The sequence below is a fragment of the Crocuta crocuta genome, unplaced genomic scaffold, assembly GCF_008692635.1.
Source record: "Crocuta crocuta isolate KB4526 unplaced genomic scaffold, BGI_CrCroc_1.0 scaffold236, whole genome shotgun sequence".
Taxonomy (NCBI): Eukaryota; Metazoa; Chordata; class Mammalia; order Carnivora; family Hyaenidae; genus Crocuta; species Crocuta crocuta.
Window position 1 is genome coordinate 650149 of NW_027530998.1, and position 18917 is coordinate 669065.

The 18917-nt window shown below is 36.7% G+C and overlaps 2 protein-coding genes across 4 annotated transcripts in view; one reads left to right on the forward strand and one right to left on the reverse strand.

Moving 5' to 3' along the window:
- The window catches only part of MRPL1 (mitochondrial ribosomal protein L1), a 137488-nt gene extending 121183 nt beyond the window's left edge, over positions 1-16305 (forward strand). For 2 of the 3 annotated variants that reach the window (XM_077770547.1, XM_077770548.1), the window contains 2 exons: positions 5525-5606; positions 15994-16305. In XM_077770547.1, the coding sequence (XP_077626673.1) occupies positions 5525-5606; positions 15994-16112 (201 nt within the window). In that variant the 3' untranslated portion in view covers positions 16113-16305. Of the gene's footprint in view, positions 1-5524; positions 5607-15993 lie in introns of those variants that run through there. The other variant, XM_077770549.1, reaches the window with a different exon arrangement.
- Positions 12207-13516, reverse strand: LOC144236887 (MICOS complex subunit MIC27-like). Its single transcript, XM_077770544.1, has one exon. It carries the CDS (start codon positions 13492-13494, stop codon positions 12688-12690), a length of 807 nt encoding a protein of 268 aa, XP_077626670.1. The 5' UTR covers positions 13495-13516; the 3' UTR covers positions 12207-12687.
- Positions 16306-18917: the final 2612 nt, after the last annotated feature.

Genomic DNA, 18917 nt, shown 5'->3' on the forward strand with positions numbered 1-18917 from the left:
TTGTCTTGTCCTGCTGAAATGCAGCCAGGTAACTCTGAAATCATTCTGAATACTGAAGAAATCGACCTGAAGACTGATAGAACAAACCCCACAACTACAGGGAGAGAAGAGGCTGTTTGGAAGAAGGTAGGAAGTGTGGAGAGCGAGTTTAGCGGAGAAATGGATCCAGTCAAGGGTGCTGAAGAGGGGAGGGAGTCCTGGTTGCAGAGGAAGGTGAGAGAGAGTGGAGTGCACAGGGATAAATACCAGAACACTTCCCCAGAGCCATTGGCTGAGAAAAGGAGAGGGACTAAATTTTGAGTTTTTGCAGCCACTTGGGGCTCCAAGACGAGTTTCAGAGGTCCCCAGCCTTGGCTGTGATAGAGACCTGAGGATGCTGTACTACCCCTGGAGTGGAGACAGGCAAACAACCCCGGGGCAAACTGTGCAATCTGAGGATGACCTAAGGAGTGGGGAGGGACTGTTAGTACATTTTGGAGCGCATCTGTGAGAGGTGGCATTGCCTCTTCAGGGACAAAAGAGCTGGTGGGCACCATTTCCCTCTCCCACCCCTCAGGATAAACCAACTTCAGTAAACTGCACAATGCCAGCATTGGCTGCCTAACCTGCTTAACACCAAGTCCCACCCACCCTGTACTCTGCTGGTACTGCTTTTCTGGGATAAGTTTGCCTAACGACCAGTGCCAGCAAGACCCCTCCCCTAGAAGACCAGCACAAACTCCCACACCCACCAAGTCTACTGACCATGGAGTTCTGCAAACTTCAATTCTAGTAGAAATGGCATTTGGTCCCTTTTAGCAAGCTTACTAGAGCACAGTTGGTTAAAACTTGCCACACTTCTGGCTAAGGTCCAAATGCTCCCCACTGTCAGCAAGGAGAAACTCTGCAGACAGAGGACTGACCTGAGGGATAGAGCAGCCATAACATAGCAGCAGAATGCATGCAGCGCACACCAGAGACACTTCTTGAAGTGCCAGGCCCTGAAAATTATATTCCCTCTTCTTCATAAAGCCATTACTTTCAGGATCAGGAAACATAACAGACTTTCCTACCACACAGAAGACAGAGACTAAATGCCAAGACGGAGGAATTTGTCTCAAAAGAAAACTTAAGTAAAGGTCATAACCAGGGATCTAATATGTCTCCTGAGGCAAGGAAAACAAAAGCAAAAATAGTCTCTTGGGACTTACATCAAGATAAAAGGCTTCTGCACAGTGAGGGAAACTGAACAAAATCAAAAGGCAACCTTCGGAGTGGGAGAAGATATTGGCAAGTGACATTCCTGATAAAGGTTAGTATCCAAGATTATAAAGAACTTCTCAAACTCAACACCGAAAACAATCCAATTAAAAAAATGGGCAGAAGATGGGGCACCTGGGTGGCTTAGTCAGTTAAACGTCTGACTTCGATCAGGTCATGATCTCACAGTTCGTGAGTTTGAGCCCTGCATTGGGTTCTCTGCTGTCAGCAGGAAGCCCACTTTGGTTACTCTGTCTCCCTCTCTCTCTGCCCCTCCCCTGCTTGCTGTCTCTCTCTCATTCTTTCTCTCTCTCAAAAATAAATATTTTTTTGAAAAATGAGCAGAAGATATGAATAGACATTTTTCCAAAGGAGACATACAGATGGCTAACAGACACATGAAAAGATGCTCAACCTCACTCATCATCGGGGAAATGCAAATCAGTACCACAAAGAGATATCACCTCACACCTGTCAGAATGGCTAATATTAACAACACAGGAAACAGATGTTGATGAGGATGCTGAGAAAGGGGAACCATTTTACACGGTTGGTGGGAGTACAAACTGGTGCTGCTAACTCTGGAAAACACATGGAGATTCCTCAGAAAGTTAATGGAACTTTATATAATTTATGTCCTATTATAACCTATAGGAACTTTATAACTTTATATCCTATTATATATATAATAGGATATTACTCAGGCATCAAAAAGAATGGAATCTTGCCATTTGTAACAACATGGATGGAGCTAGAGAGTATTATGCCAAGTGAAATAAGTCAGTCAGCGAAAGATAAATACCATGTGATTTCACTCATTTGTGGAACTTAAGAAATAAAACAGATGGGGGCACCTGTGTGGCTCAGTAGGTTGAGCATCTGACTTTAGCTCAGGTCATGATCTCATGGTTCATGGGTTTCAGCACCACATCAGGCTCTGTGGAGACAGCTCAGAACCTGGAGCCTGCTTCGGATCCTGTGTCTCCCCCTCTCTCTGCCCCTCCCTCGCTCATGCCCTGTCTCTCAAAAGTAAATGTTAAAAAAAGACAACAACAGATGAACATAGGGGAAAGAAAAAGAGAGGCAAGGCAGAAACAGACGGTTAACTATAGAGAACAAACTGAAGGCTGCTGGAGGGGAGATGGGGGTGGGTATGGGCTAAATAGGTGATGGGCATTAAGGAGGGCACTTGTTGAGATGAGCATTGGGTGTTATACATAAGTGATGAATCACTAAATTCTACACCTGAAACTAGTATTACACTGATGTTAACAACTGGAATTTAAATAAAATCTTGAAAAAAAAATCATTGCCTTAGACACTTTCATGACTACAATTTGCCTTGCATACATCTGCATCTCAAAGGGATGTAAAAATTGTCAGGAACCACAGATTTTTAATTTCTCATAATTGTAGGAATTCATGAAGACAAAGGTTAGGAATTGCATGGAAAGAGGAAAATCTGATAAAGCAAAGAGAGACATAGAGTTCACCTGTATCCACTGAGCCTCCACCCAAACATCTTTGGTAAATCTTTCATCTAGTCTGCTTAGGGAATTATTTCTGATATAATAAGGGATGTTAAGCAGAAGTAGGATTCAGAATTTTCATTTCGTGATGCCATGTGTGCTACAGAATGAGGAATAACTGTCTTGTCCTGTAGTGAACAGTCTTTAGCTAAACATAGATAAATAATACTGTGACTGTTAGATATTCAAATGCATACATATGCACATATACAAATGCACATAGTCAAGGTCCATCAGTCATATTTTTTTTCTTTCCTGCTGTACCAAGTCTTATGCTCTGATATTGAAAATCTAACAGATAACATTGTCTCCTCAAAATGGCTCATCTTTGCCTTTTTGCATGAGAATGTTATTGCATGAGAGCACCAGCAAGTGCAGAGTAACTGAGATATTGGTAGAGAAGCTCGCAAAGTTTGCTTTCCTTAGGTATCTGTAGATTATTGTCAGCCCAAGTACATTTCCTGTGCAAGTTTTTATAAAGTTTATGCATGCATACATTTTTTTGGGTCCATAACTATCTTAGTATCAGTAGCCAACTAAGTAATCATAGTTAGGGGTGTCTGGGTGGGTCAGTCAGTTACGCTCTGACTTCGGTTTGGGTCATGATCTCGCAGTTTGTGGGTTCCAGCCCCTCATCAGGCTCTGTGCTGACAGCTCAAAGTCAGGAGCCTGCTTTGGTTTCTATGTCTCCCTGTCTCTCTGCCCTGCTCCACTCATGCTCCATCTCTCTCTCTCTCAAAAATAAACAAACGTTAAAAAAATAACATTATATAAACCATAAAATATATACATTTTTCATAATTTTGTGTAATATCTAAAAGAAAAGGTAAAATGAAGTGTTATGGCTGTAAATATATTTTAAAATTCAGCAGAGGACACAATACAAAAGATTAGAGGTGCTGAAATTTGGACAAAAATGTAAACTATGTTTGAAAACATTTTATATATTATAGAACTTAATGAAATAATTGAAGGCATCCTAATGATGAAAGTTGCTGAGGAAGTCTTTGTTTTGTATTTCTAAAGCACGTATTGCATTTGTGTAGCATTTTATTTTAGCATACTGTAGGCAGTATAAGTCCACAGAAAGTATAGTTGAGCTTAGTGTTTTATAGATAGTATAACAATGTAGAGCATAGCTTAATAGTAAATAGTTAAAAAAAAATATGTTGGACATCTTGCTTTTTCTTGTATCTATTACTTTCCCAAATTTAAGGTAGCTGTAGGTCTTTAACAAAGAGTGAAGGGTGAAGGAACTTACTAAAGCTGTAACTGTTACTTCAGTTGATAATAAAAAGAAGGACAATTTGATTAATGTGGAGAACTACATTTTTGTTTTGTTTTGATTTAAAATTTTGTTTTAAAGTTTATTTTTGAGAGAGAGAGAGAGAGAGAGAGTACAAGCAAGGGAAGGGCAGAAAGTGAGAGAGATACAGAATCCGAAGCAGGCTCCAGGCTCTGGGCTGTCAGCACAGAGCCAGATGCAGGGCTCAGACTCACACACAGCAAAATCATGACCTGAGTTGAAATCGGATGCTTAACGGACTGACCTAGCCAGGCACTCTATTTTTTAAAAATTGTTTTTAATGATTGTTTTGATTTTTAACATAGCAAATATATGGTGCTTTTTCTGCCTGTGAACTACTTGATTCACTGCAAATTAAAATCTGTAAGTTCTTTGGATTTCAGAAGGTGAATTAAGCATTGCTTGATTTTTTTCCCACCTCTCAGAATTCCCACTTCAGGATTGGCATAAAGTGAAAATTCCTCCAATAATATCCAAACCTTCTCATTTAGGATTTGGTATTGTATCATGTCCAAGTGAGTGTCAAATAAATGTTGTCTGGTGGTAATGAGAATAATTTATTTCATGAGGAATATTCTTTATGCTTATTACCCAGCACATTTCTTGCAATGGTCTCGGAGTCATTGGGAAAGAGAAACCTTGCTTGAACTTGAACTGTTACCATGTGATTTTTGCCAGTTATGCTATTATGAGTTTTACATGAATTTTAAAAAATTGATTCATTTGGCAAAGCTTAAAATCCTTTAAACACTGGAGTAGAATATAACTAATTTAAGTAGTGTATTTTAGAAGAGTAACATGCATTGAATTTGAATGAATAACACAGGGACTATCCAAACTTATGAGCTAGGTTTTGGAGTTTTATGAATAGGGCTTTTTCTGTATATATTTACTTACTGTAATTTTTGTTGAATAGCAGGATAATTGTTATTGCATAGAGTGTTACCATAGCATACTGAAAGTGTCTCTGTATCAGGTATGTGTTGTGTCAATGTGTGTGTTAAGTAGTTTTATTTTGTACTCCTCAAAGCATGAACTTCTAAACGTTTTCTTAGTTTCCTTTAAAAGTAAATTAATAATAAACTTCAAGAGGAAATATCACTAATTCCTTGGGGGTAGGGATCAGGAGATGGCATATTCTGCCTCAGGATGTGCTTTGGGGAAATTACTTGAAAATTAAGGAATCTCAAGTAGAATAACTTCAAAATGCTTTACTATGACATGTTTCATAAGATAATTAAGTCTTGACATGTAAGGGCATGTGAATGTAGCATTCTAGAAGAAAAGTTACAGAAACTTTTTTTTTCCACAGTAAGGCTTCTGAATAGATAGTATGCATTAGTTGAATATTTGAAAAATATTGCCTAAAAATAAATATTGATGCAGTTACTAAAAGTTGTATTGTTTTCTCACTTTCACATTATTAATGTTATATATCCTTTCCTTTCAGCTGGATATGCCAAGTGACCAGATAGTGGCAAATCTGCAAGCAGTTATCAATGAAGTTTGTAAGCACAGACCACTCAGTTTGGGTGAGTAGTTTGCTGGGGTAGACTTTCCTATAATACTGTGTTTCTTTATAGAAATGTAAACTATTGGGATGATTGGGGTGGCTCTGTTGGTTAAGCATTTGACTCTTAATTTTGGCATAACTCGTGATCTCACGGCTCACAGGATTAAGCCTCGCGTCAGGCTCTGCCCTAAAAGCATGGAGCTTGCTTGGGATTCTCTCCTACTACCTCTCTCTCGCAAAATAAATTAATAAATAAACTTTAAAAGGTGTAAAATATTAAGAAAGCAATCAAGTTCATATGCAAGTACAATATATACCAGCAGCAGTATTTTCAGGGATTAAATAAATAAAATTTAATTCTCTGAAGGATTCCTAATTACCTTATTAACAAAGTTTAATGTTTCAAAGGATTTCAAATTACCTTATCAACATGTTGCAGTTGCTTGGATAAGAGACCTCTTTTTTTTTTAATTTTTTAAATTTATTTCTGAGAGAGAGAGCGAGAATGAGAGAGCACATTAGCAGGGGAGGGTCAGAGAGAGAGGGAGATACAGAACCTGACGCAGGCTACAGACTCCAGGCTCTGAGCTGGCTGTCAGCACAGAGCCTGACGCAGGGCTCGAACCCACGAACCGTGAGATCATGACCTGAGCTGAAGTCGGACGCTTAACTGACTGAGCCACCCAGGAGCCCCTGGATAAGAGACGTCTTTAACATTAATAAAAACAAAAAATCCTGAAATCTTTGTAAATTCCCACGTTATTTCTATCATTAAATGTAATAAACTTTGAAAGAAAACTGTAGCTGATCACCTTAAACTTACAGTCGTGTTAACTACAAACTAAAATCATTTATGGAATGTTTTGAAGCCAGACCATTCACTTTGTCACTGGCATTAGCAATTGTCTTTCTTAATCTTATTTATTTTAGAAAAGAACAAAGTTTTTAATCATGTCCTGAGAGTTATTTCTTATAAACAGTAATTCGTGGAGAGCAATGAAACTTGATCGAGATGTGGAAGATGTTTAATAGGCTAGGAACACCTACAGTGTCCTTAATATTGCACTATGTGCTGTGCATATTCTGTGCATATTTCATTCCTGACTGGTTGCAGCCAAAAAAGGGTTCATTACACTCAATAGACTCTTCATTTATAGACTTAGCATTATAGGACTCTGTCAGGTTTAGTTTTATAACCAAGTATATAATTAAAACACAATCTTAAGCTATTTTTTATCTTCATTGGGAGTTAACCACACTAGTGAATAAATATCTCATTTGTTAATTCAGCTGTTGTAGATACAGCCATAGTACTTAGTAATTGTATGTGTATGTGTTCTTATATTCCATGAAGCACTTTGATTTCAATATAGGGTCTTCTGAGGCTGTCACAGGAGTGGAATGATGGAAATCTCAAAAAGCAATGTATTGTCTTTTGCCATTTTTAAAAATTGAGGTATAATTGACATACAATATTATTTTAGTTTCATGTGTACCACATAGTAATTCAGTATTTGTGTACGTTGCAAATTGATCACCACAATAAGTCTAGTTACCATCTGTCACCATACAAAGTTAATACAATATTATTGACTGTATTCCTTGTGCTGTATATTACATCCCCATGACTTATTTATTTCATAACTGAATATTTGTACCTCTTGATCCCCTTCAACCACTTTGCCCCCTCCCCTTAGGCCCTTCCTCTGCTGGCAACCACCACTCTATTCTCTGTATCTATGAGACTGGGTTTTGTTTGGTTTTGTCAAGTTTGTTTTGTTTTTTAGAGTTTACTTACAGGTGAAATCATTGATATTTGTCTTTCTGACTCATTTCACTTAGCATATTACCCTCAAGTCCATTAATGTCACAAATAGTAAGATTCCATTTTTTCATATGCCTCAGTAGTATTCCATTGTGTGTGTGTGTGTGTGTGTGTGTATCTGTGTACACCACATCTTTATTCATTCATGTATAGATGATCACTTAGGTTATCTTAGCTACTTAAATCTTAGCTACTATAAATAAATCCACAGGGAACATAGTGGTGCAAATATCTTTTGAAACTAGTGTGTTCTTTTTCTTCAGATCGATACCAAAAAGTGAAATTGCTGGATCATATGATTGTCTGTTACTAATTTTTTGAGGAATCCCCATACTGTTTTCCAGTGTCTGGACAAATTTACATTCCCACCAACTGTTCATGAGAGTTCCCTTTTTCTCTACATCCTTGCCAGCGCTTGTTATTTTTGATAATAGCCATTCTGACAGGTATGAGTTGATAATGCATTGTGATTTTAATTTGCATTTCCCTGGTGATTAGTGATGTTGAGCATCTTTTCATGTGCCTGTTGGCCATGAAATGGGAACATGTCTATTTAGATTCTCTGCCCAATTTTAAATTGGATTTTTAAAAAAATTATTGAGTTATATGAGTTCTTTATGAAATTTTGGCTATTAACCCCTTATCAGATAGATGATTTGCAAATACCATCTTCCATTCAGTGGGTTGCCTTTTCATTTTGAATAGTTTCCTTTGCTGTGCAGAGCTTTTTAGTCTGATATAGTCCCATTTGTTTATTTTTGTTGTTGTTGTTGTTACCCTTTTGAATCATCCAGAAAACCTGCTAAAACCAATTTTGAGGAGCTTACCACTTGTGTTTTCTTGTAGGAGTTTTATGGTTTCAGGTTTTGCCTTCAAGTCTTTAATCTATTTGAGTTAATTTTTGTATGCGGTAGGAGGTACTGATTTCCCTCTTTTGCATGTAGCTCTTCAGTTTTCCCAGCACCATTCATTAAAGACACCGCCTTTCCTCCATTGTGTATCCTTGCCTCTTTTGTTGTAAATTAATTGGCCATATATGTGTGGCTTTATTTCTGGGTTCTCTATTCTGTTCCATGAATCCATATGTCTTTTATGTTAATACTATATAGTTTGGATTGCTATAGCTTTGTAGTGTAGTTTGAAATCAGGAACCTTGGTATCTCTGGTTTTGTTCTTTCTCAAGATTGCTTTGGCTTTTCAGGGTCTTTTGTGGTTCCTTACAAATTTTAGAGTTATTTATTCTCTTTCTGTGAATAATACCACTGGAATTTTGATAGGGATTGCTTTAAATTCGTAGACTGTTTTGGGTAATATGTACATTCTAACAATATTAATTCTTCTAATCAATGAGGATGGAATATCTATTTCTTTGTATTATCACTAGTTCCTTTCATCACCATCATTGGTGTTCTGTGTACTAATTTTTCATCTCCTTTATTTATTACTAAGGGGGCGCCTGGGTGGCTCAGTCGGTTAAGCATCCAACTTCAGCTCATGATCTTGTGGTCTGTGAGTTCAAGCCCTGTGTCAGGCTCTGTGCTGACAGTTCGGAGCCTGGAGCCTGCTTCAGATTCTGTGCCTCCCTCTCTCTGCCTCTCTCCTGTTCGCACTCTGTCTCCCTCTCTCAAATAAACATTAAAAAAAATTTTTTTAAGTGTATTCCTAGGTATTTTATTATTTTGGAAGCAATTATATATGGGACTGCTTTCTTAATTTCTCTTTCTGATAGTTTGTTTTTAGTGTATAGAAATAACTGATTTTTGTTTATTGATTTTTTATCCTACCACTTTACTGAATTTCTTTCTTGGTTCTAACAGTCTTTTGGTGTAGTCCTTATGGCTTTTTCTATATATGATATGATATCTTCTGTGCACAGGGACAATTTTGGATCTTCCTTTTCTATTTGGATGCCTTTTTTGGTTTTGCCTAAATGCTATGACCACAACTTCCAATACTATGTTGAATAATAGTGGGGAGATGAGGCATCCTTGTCTTTTTCCTGATCTTAGAGGAAAAGCTCTCAACTTTTCACCATTGACTATGATATTACTTGTGGGTTTGTATATGGCTTTTATTATGTTGAGGTATGTATGTTCTCTCTTTAACCACTATGTTGAAAGTTTTTTATTGTAAATGGATATGACTTTTGTCGGATGCTTTTTCTGCATGTATTGAGGTGATCATATGATTTTTATTTTTCATTTTGTTACTCTGTATTACATTGATTGATGTGCACATGTTGAACCATCCTTTCATCCCTGGAATAAATCCCACTTGATCTTGGTGTGTGATTATTTTCATGTATTTTAGAATTTGGCTTGCTAATATTTTTTTGAGGATTTTCACTTATGTGTGCATCAGGATTATTGGCCTGTAATTTTCTTCTTTTTTTGTGGTGTCCTTGTCTAATTTTGGTATCAAGGTAATACCGGCCTCAAAAAAATGAGTTTGAAAGCATTGTCTCATCTTCAGTATTTTGAGAAGGCTAGATACTAAATCTTTGAATGTCTGTTAGAATTACCAGCTAACTGGCTAATCTTAGATTTTTGTTGTTGGGAGGTTTTTGATTACTGATTCAATCTGTTTGCTATTATAAGTCTATTCAGATTTTCTCTTGTTCTCGATTGAGTCTTGGAAGTTTGTTTGTTTTCAGGCACTTAATAATTTCTTTCTAGGTTGTCCAGTTTGTTGACATGTAATTGTTCATAGTAGTCTCTTATGATCCTTTGTTTTTCTGTGGTATTGGTTGTAATTCTCTTTCATTTCTGATTTTACTTATTTGAGCCTGCTTTCTCTTTTTCTTGGTGAGTCTAATTAATGTTTGTCGATTTTGTTTATCTTTTCAAAGAACAAGCTCTTCGTTTCATTGATCTTTTCTATTGTCGTTTTAGTCTCTCTTTATTTCCCCTCTGGTATTTATTATTTCTTTCCATTGGGAGGCACCTGGGTGGCTCAGTCAGTTAAGCATCCAACTTCGTTTCAGGTCATGATCTCACGGTTTGTGGGTTCAAGCCCCACTTCAGGCTCTGTACTGACAGCTAGCTCAGAGCCTGGAGCCTGTTTCCGATTCTGTGTCTCCCTCTCTCTCTGACCCTCCGCTGTTCATACTGTCTCTATCTATCTCAGAAGTAAGCAAACAAACAAACAAACAAATAAAATATTATTTCTTTCTATTAACTTTGCAATTCATTTGTTGCTCTTTTTGTATTTTCTGTTTAAAGTTAGATAGTTTAAGATTTTGCTATTTCTTGAGGTAGGCCTGTATTGCTATGAACTTCTCTTTTATAACTGCATTTAATTCATCCGATGGATTTTTGTATGTTGTATTTCTGTTTTCATATATCTCCAGGTATTTTGATTTTTCCTTTTTATTTCTTTGATGACTCATTAGCTGTTGAGTAGCATGTTATTTAATCTCCACGTTTTTGTGGGGCTTTTTTCCAGTCTTGTAATTGATTTCTGTTTTCATAACATTGTGGTCAGAAAAGATGCTTAATATTATTTCAGTACTGTGAAAGTTCTGTTGTGGCCTAATCTGTAGTCTATCCTGGAGAATGTTCTATGTGCACTTGACAAGAAAATGTGTTTTGTTTTTGGATGAAATGTTCTGTATAAATGTATTAAGTCCATCTGGTCTAATATGTTGTTTAAGGATGATGTTTCCTTATTGATTATCTGTTAAGATCATCTATCCATTGATGTAAGTGGAGTGTTAAAATCCCCTTTTATTTCTGTCTGTCTTTCCTTTTAGGTTTGTTAATATTTGCTTTATATATTTTGGTTCTTCTGTGTTGGGTGCATATATATTTATACATGCTATATCTTCTTGCCAGGTTGACCCATTTATCATTATATAATGCCCTTCTTTGTCTTTTTAAATCTGTTTTAAAGGTTTTTTTGTTGGATAAGTTTAGCTACATCAGCTTTTTGTTAGTTTCCATTTGCATAGATTATCTTTTTCCACCCTTTTACTTTCAGTCCTTGCTTCTGAGTTGAGTCTCTTATAGGCAGTGTATAGATGAGCCTTGTTTTTGTTTGTTTGTTTGTTTGTTTAAATCCATTCAGCCACTGTGTCTTTTGATTGAAAGATTTAGACCATTTATGTTTAAAGTAATTATTGATAGGTGTGTACTTATTGCCATTTTGTTGATTGTTTTCTGGCTTTTTCTTTTGTTCCTCTCTGTTCTTTTTTTTTTTTTTTACATTTATTTATTTATTTACTTATTTAGAGAGTGAGCACAAGTGAGAGGGAGGGGCAGAGAGAGAGAGGGAGAGAGAGAATCCCAAGCAGGCTCCATGCTGTCAGCACAGACCCTGATGTGGGGCTGGAGCTCACAAACTGATATCAAGACCTGAGCCAAAATCAAGAGTTGGACGCTCAACCAACTGAGCCACCCAGGTGCCCCTCTGTTCTTTTCTTTCTGTCTTTCCTTCTGGTTTTAATAATTTTTCTTTAGCATTTTGTTTGGATTCCTTTCTCATTTTCTTTTTATATTGCTGTAAGTTTTTTTCTTTGTGGTCACCCTGAGGTTTACATACACCCTTCTGTGTTTATAACAGTCTGTTTACAGTTGCTAGCAACTTAATTGAAACTCATTCCAAAACTCTACATTTTTATTTTACTCTCTGTGTTTATGGTTTTGATGTCAAATTTTAACATTTTCATTTTATTAACTAACTTATTAATACAGGTTTAGTTAATTTTAGTACTTTTGTCTTTTGACTTTCATGCTGGTTTTATAAGTGAATAAATGCACTTTTTACACTACACTTACATTTTCTTTTTTTTTTTTTTTTGTCATAAAATATGAATATTTTATTCCAGCTCTGGGAAATGAAAAAGTGGGGAACACATCCTTCCACACAACATTCTAATATAGCTGACATTAATTTAAAAAAGGTAAAGCAATGTGTATATGTGTATCTGTATAAATATTTTTATGCCCACATACATATTTGTTCAGATCTTAATCTCATCAGTGTTTATATATTTACTCTAGTTTTGGGTATTTTTTATAAACACCACTAAATATCATTAAATACATCCCAATATTTCTACTTCTGCCTCTTTGTCAATCATTTAATATTGTTTGAATTAAAGTCACAGTTTGTGCTTTAATTACTTATGTGATTAGTCAAATTGTACATTACATTAGAAGATGTAAGGGGAAAACTTGGTTTAGGTTATATTCTATGTCTCACAGTTACTCTTCACATGATTTTTTCATCATTATTTTCAACTTCACACATCCAGTAGTTCTCTATCCAGACTATTTCAGCTTCTAGTGCTGTACATATCTACATCCTCTGGATGGGACTGCCCATGATCCATGAACTTGGGGTCAGGCATAAACTGTGCAGCACCTGAGGTAGATTCTGATTCTGTCTTTGTTTCAAAGATGAGTTCAGTTGGCAAAGGCACTGAGTGTTTCAGGTTCTGAGCTGTTTTTGCAGGTATTTCTATTTCAGCAGAGTTTTCTTCTATCTTAGTTTTTTCTTTCAGTTTAGAAAGTGACTCTTTTTTGTTGTTTTTTGTCCACAATGATTTAATTGCTTCGTAAATTTGCTGGCTTGTAGTATATGCCTTTTTCCCAGTTACCTTTGCGATTATTACTGACTGAACTGGATAGCAAACAGTTGCCCCTAAAGTGGCCAGTCCCAGTGGATAAGCAATTTTCTTAAACCTAGAACCTTTTCTTGCTGAAAGCAAGCCTGCTAATCCCGAAACTGTAATCACTCCAATTTTTGGAAGAAAATCTCGAGGTGGGTTCTTCAGATAGATATAAGCATCTTTTCCATACTGTACTGTATCCATTATCCCATTTTTCACAAAAACATAAACACCCTTGCACCAGTCAGTATAATGACCAGTTGTTGTGCGGATGTATGCAAAGCCCATTTGTAAATGACCAGGCTGATCTTCAACATATTTAGACTGCAGAGGTGGTGTGGTATATATGGGGAGCTGCTCTGGTTTTACTAGATGCTTTTTCAATTCTTCTTTGGCCGCATGCACACTTATAGATGCACATATCAGACCTGCAGGTATGGTTGTCAGCTTTCCCATCCTAACAGCCGCCATGTCTGTGACCTTCTCTGTCTAAGTTTTTATACGGTGGGCCTACACTTACGTTTTCCATTGACACTTTTACTAAATATGTTTTCTTGTCATTAATTAGTACTATTTCCTTTCAGTTTAAAGAAGTCCCTTTGACATTTCTTGCAGAGTTGATTTAATGATCATGAATTCCTTTAGCTTTTACTTACCTGAAAAACTATCTCTCTTCCTATTTTGAATGATAACCTAGCTGGGTACAGTATTCTTGGTTGTAGATATTTTCCTTTAAACACTTTGAATATGTTCTACTAGTCACTTTTGCCTGAAAAGTTTCTTCTGAAAAATTCTGATAGCCTTCTTGGGCTTCCTATGTATGTATCAAGTTGTTTTTCTCCTGCCGTTTTTAAGATTCTTTCTTTAACTTTAACTTTTGACATTTTAATTATGTTCTAAGTGTGAATATCTTTGGTTTTCATCTTATTTAGAACTTTCTGACCTTGGATCTGGATGTTGATTTCCTTTCTCAAGTTAGGGTTTTCATTTGTTTTTTCTTTTTTATAAGTTTTCTTCCACTTTCTTCTCTTTCTGGGACCCCTTTAATGAGAATGTTACCCTGCTTAAAGTTGTCGTATGTGTGACTTAAGCTATTTTCACTGTTTAAAATTCGTTTTTCTTTTTGTTTTCTTCTCTGCCTGAGTGCATTGTTTTGTCTTCCAAGTTGCTGATCTGTTTTTCATCCAGTCTGCTGTTGAACTTATCCAGTATATTTTTCAGTTCACTTATTTTATTCTTCAGCTCTGTGATTTTTGTTTGGTACTTTCATATATTTTCTATCTCTTTGTTGAAGTTCTCCTGTGTTCATCCATTCTTCCCCCAAGTAAGCATCTTTATAACTATTACTTTGATCTCTTTATCAGGCAGATTACTTCTCTTCATTTCATTAAGGTCTTTTCCTCAGTTTCTGCCTTGTTTCTTTCATTTGGAACATTATCCTCTATCTGTTTTGGCCTGATTCTGTGTGTGTCTATGTACTGAAACAGCTACCTCTGCCAATCTTGAAAGAGTTGCCTTGTGTACAAGATTTTCTGTGGGGCTTAGAAGTGTAATCCCCCAGCCACCAGAGCCAGGTGCTCAAGTGTATCCCCTGTGTGGGCTTCACGCATCTGCCAACTGTGTGTGGGCGGGGTGGGAACAGGTGTGGGGTACTTTTCTATCTGAGGCACAGGTATGGTAGGAATGAGGGGGTGGGCCAGGGTCTCAACTGGTTGGCTGTGCAACAGGCTGCATTACTGGGTGGGGCTGCTCATTTGGTTGGTTTCGGTTTGGCTGCCACACAGCAGGGTAGTAGTGCACGAGGCTCTTGCCCACCAGCCATGGATGTGGCATGGGAGGAGGGCACAGCATGCCCAGGGGGACTGGCACATTAGAGTAGAATTGCCATCATGGCTCCTGTCAGCACTGGCATTTGCAGAGTTGAATGAGATGACAAAAATGTCATCGGCCTGCCCTTTCATCCCCAAACAGAGTCTCAACAGGTTTTTTCTTTCCAGCAGTTTCTTTAAGGTTAATAAGTGGGTTTCCTGCACGTATGGTCTAGTGCTTTTCATATTGCTTCTTTTGCACCAGACTGTGGGATGAGTTTGTGTGTGAACCCTTTAACAGGGAGTTCCCTGTTCTTTCCAGTTCTGTGGTTCTCCTGGATGCACTCTGTTGGTTTTCAAAGCCATATGTTTTGGGAACTCATCTGTCTGGTACAGGACACAGTGGTCGGGGTGCCTGGTTGGAGGAGCAAAGCCCTTGTCCTCAGGGAAAAGTTCTGCATTTTTGAGATCCCTCCCGATTCTCAGTCGCCGTGCCTCGGGTGGGGTTTTTGGCAAAAGTGTTGTTTCCACTATTCCTACTTGTCTTGAGGCAGCCCTTTTACCCTTTGTTGTGGAGGGGCTGCTCATCAGGTTTTCCGGACTTTTTTGAGGGATTTATTCTGTGTGTAGCTGTAGATATGCTGTGTCTGTGGGAAGAGGTGAGTTAATCTTCTTACGCTGCCATCTTGAACTGTCTCTCTCTTTTCCATTTTAAATGAAGTCTCTTAACTGTTCTTATGAAAAGCTTTTTCATTTTTAGGGAATTTTACTAAATGTTCAGTAACACAGAGATAGCATCTGTGCTATTTCAAATAAATATTTAGAATATTGCCATCACATGTAAATGTCACCACCTGCTCCCTTCACTTTCAACTTTGCACTAAAATAAATTCTAGGTGATCATCTTCTGGAAGAGAAAAATGAATTATTACAGCTTATGTAGTAGTCTCTAGTATGCTACAGTTTCTTTAGTTTGTCTTCTACTCTAAAAACCGAATGATCTTCTGTTCCTTATAATTCAAAAGTCTTAGTTCAGTAATATCAGTATGTTTCAAGTGGAAAATATAACATGAGTTATATCAAGTTTGTTGTTGTATGCTTGTATCTGCTCATTACATATCTGTGGAATAAAATAAAAGTTGATTCTTGTCTTTGTTTCCAGGACCTTTTGTGGTACGAGCTTTCCTTCGTACTTCAACAAGTGAAGGTTTGTTACTAAAGATCGAGCCATTGTTGCCTAAAGAAGTAGAAACCAAAGAAAATAACAAAGAAGATGCCTAAAAATGTTATATTATGAAATCATTTTCAGTGGATTAACAAGCAATGGAGAAAATTATAAAACTGTATAATTTCTACATTTGGTGTCTTGTTTCTTAATCATCCATCATACTTGATTTTAACACTTGGAATTTTAACACTTGGAAAATCTTACAAGACTTTCAAAAATAAGAAAATAAAATTTTCTCTGTCTGAACCTATATTTTAAATCCAATTAAATTGTCTTCCTTAGAATTCAGATTCTGCATGCTGGTAATTATGGCAGCAGTTTGTAGCTTAATAACTTTCCCTTGAGGGCCATACCATTCTGAGGGAAAAGTAATATTCTCAATTTTCATAAGACAGAGAATGGCAGAGTCATGAGCTATATCCTAAATATGTCTATTTTCTAAGGAAAATGTATAGAGAGTGTTTTTTCTAAAAATTCTAAGTATCATTTGTGTAGCATGTGTATAGAAAATGACTAAAACATTAAAATGTGGGTGGGAAATCGTTTTTTCTTTTAGGAATTAATTTATAATATTTGTAGGGTTTTTATAATAACAGTAGTGTATAATTTTATGATGCTTTGTGCTATATATACAATGTATAGTGTTTTCATATACTTATCCTCATTAGAGCCTGAATTCCTTTGCTTAATAGCAAGTAATAGGTTTGGTTAGTGTTTGTTGAATGAACATCCCATAATAAAGATAGAACAACTTCATTTAATGGAGAAGAATCAGGGTTGGAAGTTAAGTGTCTTTCACTAAGTGTCAGTTTGCAGACTGGTGTTGGTCTTTAAGTGTTTACTGGTGGATGACAAAATGGAAAACATAGGGATAATTTTGACATGCAGTTGCCCACTGTCCTTTCTTTGGAATGATTTTCTTTACTCAGAGACTATCTTCTACTTTTTTATTTATTTTTAATGGATGTTCAATTGCTGCTTCTTTCATGAAATAATAGCATAGATAAGTTCATTGTTGGGTTATAATGGTATCCGCTTTGTAAAGAATATTTTGGCAGCTCCATGTAGGTCTCCCAAATTTTTTTGAAATGGAGGTTGTCAAAAGTCCAAATGATCATGAGCAGTCACTGAACCCCATTAAGTCTCCCCCCCCCACACACAGGAAAATCAAAATGTGAAGGCTGTTTACCAAAAACAGTAACTAGAAAAGTTAACAGTAGCTACAGAATAGTAACAGCAGTTACCTTCTGTTGAGTGCCCACCACCATCTTCAGCCTTTATGTGTGCTGTCTCATTTCATCCCCATAGCAGTTTGGTGAGGGGATTTGGTACTCCCACTTTACAGATAAGGAAATTGAAACCTATGTGAGCTCCTCTAACCTAAGATTCACACCTAGATCTGTGTGATTTTAAAGCCTGTTCTCTTAACCATTGGGATATGTTACCTCCATTTTATGTATCTTAAGATAAATCAACCTATTTAACTGAACACTTGAAAATTTTAAAAATATTGAATAATTATACTTCAGCGTCTTGGTATCTCTAGTTATGGCAGAGTGGATGTGGAGAGAGTAGAAATAAAGGGCTTAGAAGGGGTGGTGTGAGAAGAGTAGTGTTAGGATGGAGAGAAAAATATATTTACTCGTTTCCCTTGTTACTGTCTTTTGAAAGCTTAATGATTACTCATTATTTGGAGATCCTAATTCAGAGTAGAAACTCTATTATTATGTTTATAGATTTTCTTCTGATTAGTAGATTAAGTATGCTCTTGTAATTGAAAGTTTTAGAAATGCTAATGAACCTAAAAAATAAATCTACTCATAATCCTACTCCTCAAAGGTAACCAGCATGAATATTTTGGTGCTCTCCATTTTTCAAGTGGCAGAGAGAGACAGAGAGAACATACACATGATGCTATAAAGTAAGCATTTTTTCCATATTAAAGTCTCATAAAAAGCATCATTTTAATGGTTGAGCAATATTCCATCCTGTTGATGCTATAATTTATGGAATTGTTTTTCTTTTCTTTTTTTTTTAATGTTTTTTCATTTATTTCTGAGAGTTAGAGAGACAGCATGAGCAGGGGAGAGTCAGAGAGAGAGGGAGACACAGAATCTGAAGCAGACTCCAGGCTCTGAGCTGGCTGTCAGCACAGAGCCCGATGCGGGGCTCGAACCCACAAACCGTGAGATCATGACCTGAGCCGAAGTTGGACGCTTAACCGACTGAGCCACCCAGGCGCCCCAATGGAATTGTTTCTTAACTGTTGGGCATTTAACTCACTTTCAGATCCCCCTCCTCTATTATTTACAATGCTTTGGAGAAAATTTTTGAGTGTAACTTATTTTCCTCTCTATTCCTTGCAGTAACATTCCTGGGCTAAAAGGTTTGGTATGGTGAGGAGCCTTAATTATGTCTTAGAAAGGTGCCTTTGTGATCAGATCAAACTAGACCAAGGAAATAATGGTTAGAAAACTTACTCTGGGCAAGAACATTCCAGGGTTTTATTAACAGGACTATGGATAAATTATTCCCTACCGTTCCATTAAGCATTTTTCCTATTGGCTAACTGGAACTAATTTTGAGTGATTATAATGGTATGTTTCTGGAAAAATAGAATTGTACCAGACTACTCTGAATGTAAATATCTTTCTCTTTGGCACTATTATTATTATATTCTTAAAGAACAATAAATTAAATCTTATATTTGAAGAGATTAAAAATTTAAACAATTTTATATTAAATACTAGTAATATTCAAACTTTAGTCTCATTCCAAATTACCTGGTAGGCTCACAATCACAGATTTCTGGGCTCTGCCTAGCAGTCTTGGGTGGACCTTGAACATTTACATTTCTA

Excerpts from the sequence above, each read along its gene's own strand:
- LOC144236887 (XM_077770544.1), bottom strand. The coding sequence starts at position 13,494 with ATGGCGGCTGTTAGGATGGGAAAGCTGACAACCATACCTGCAGGTCTG.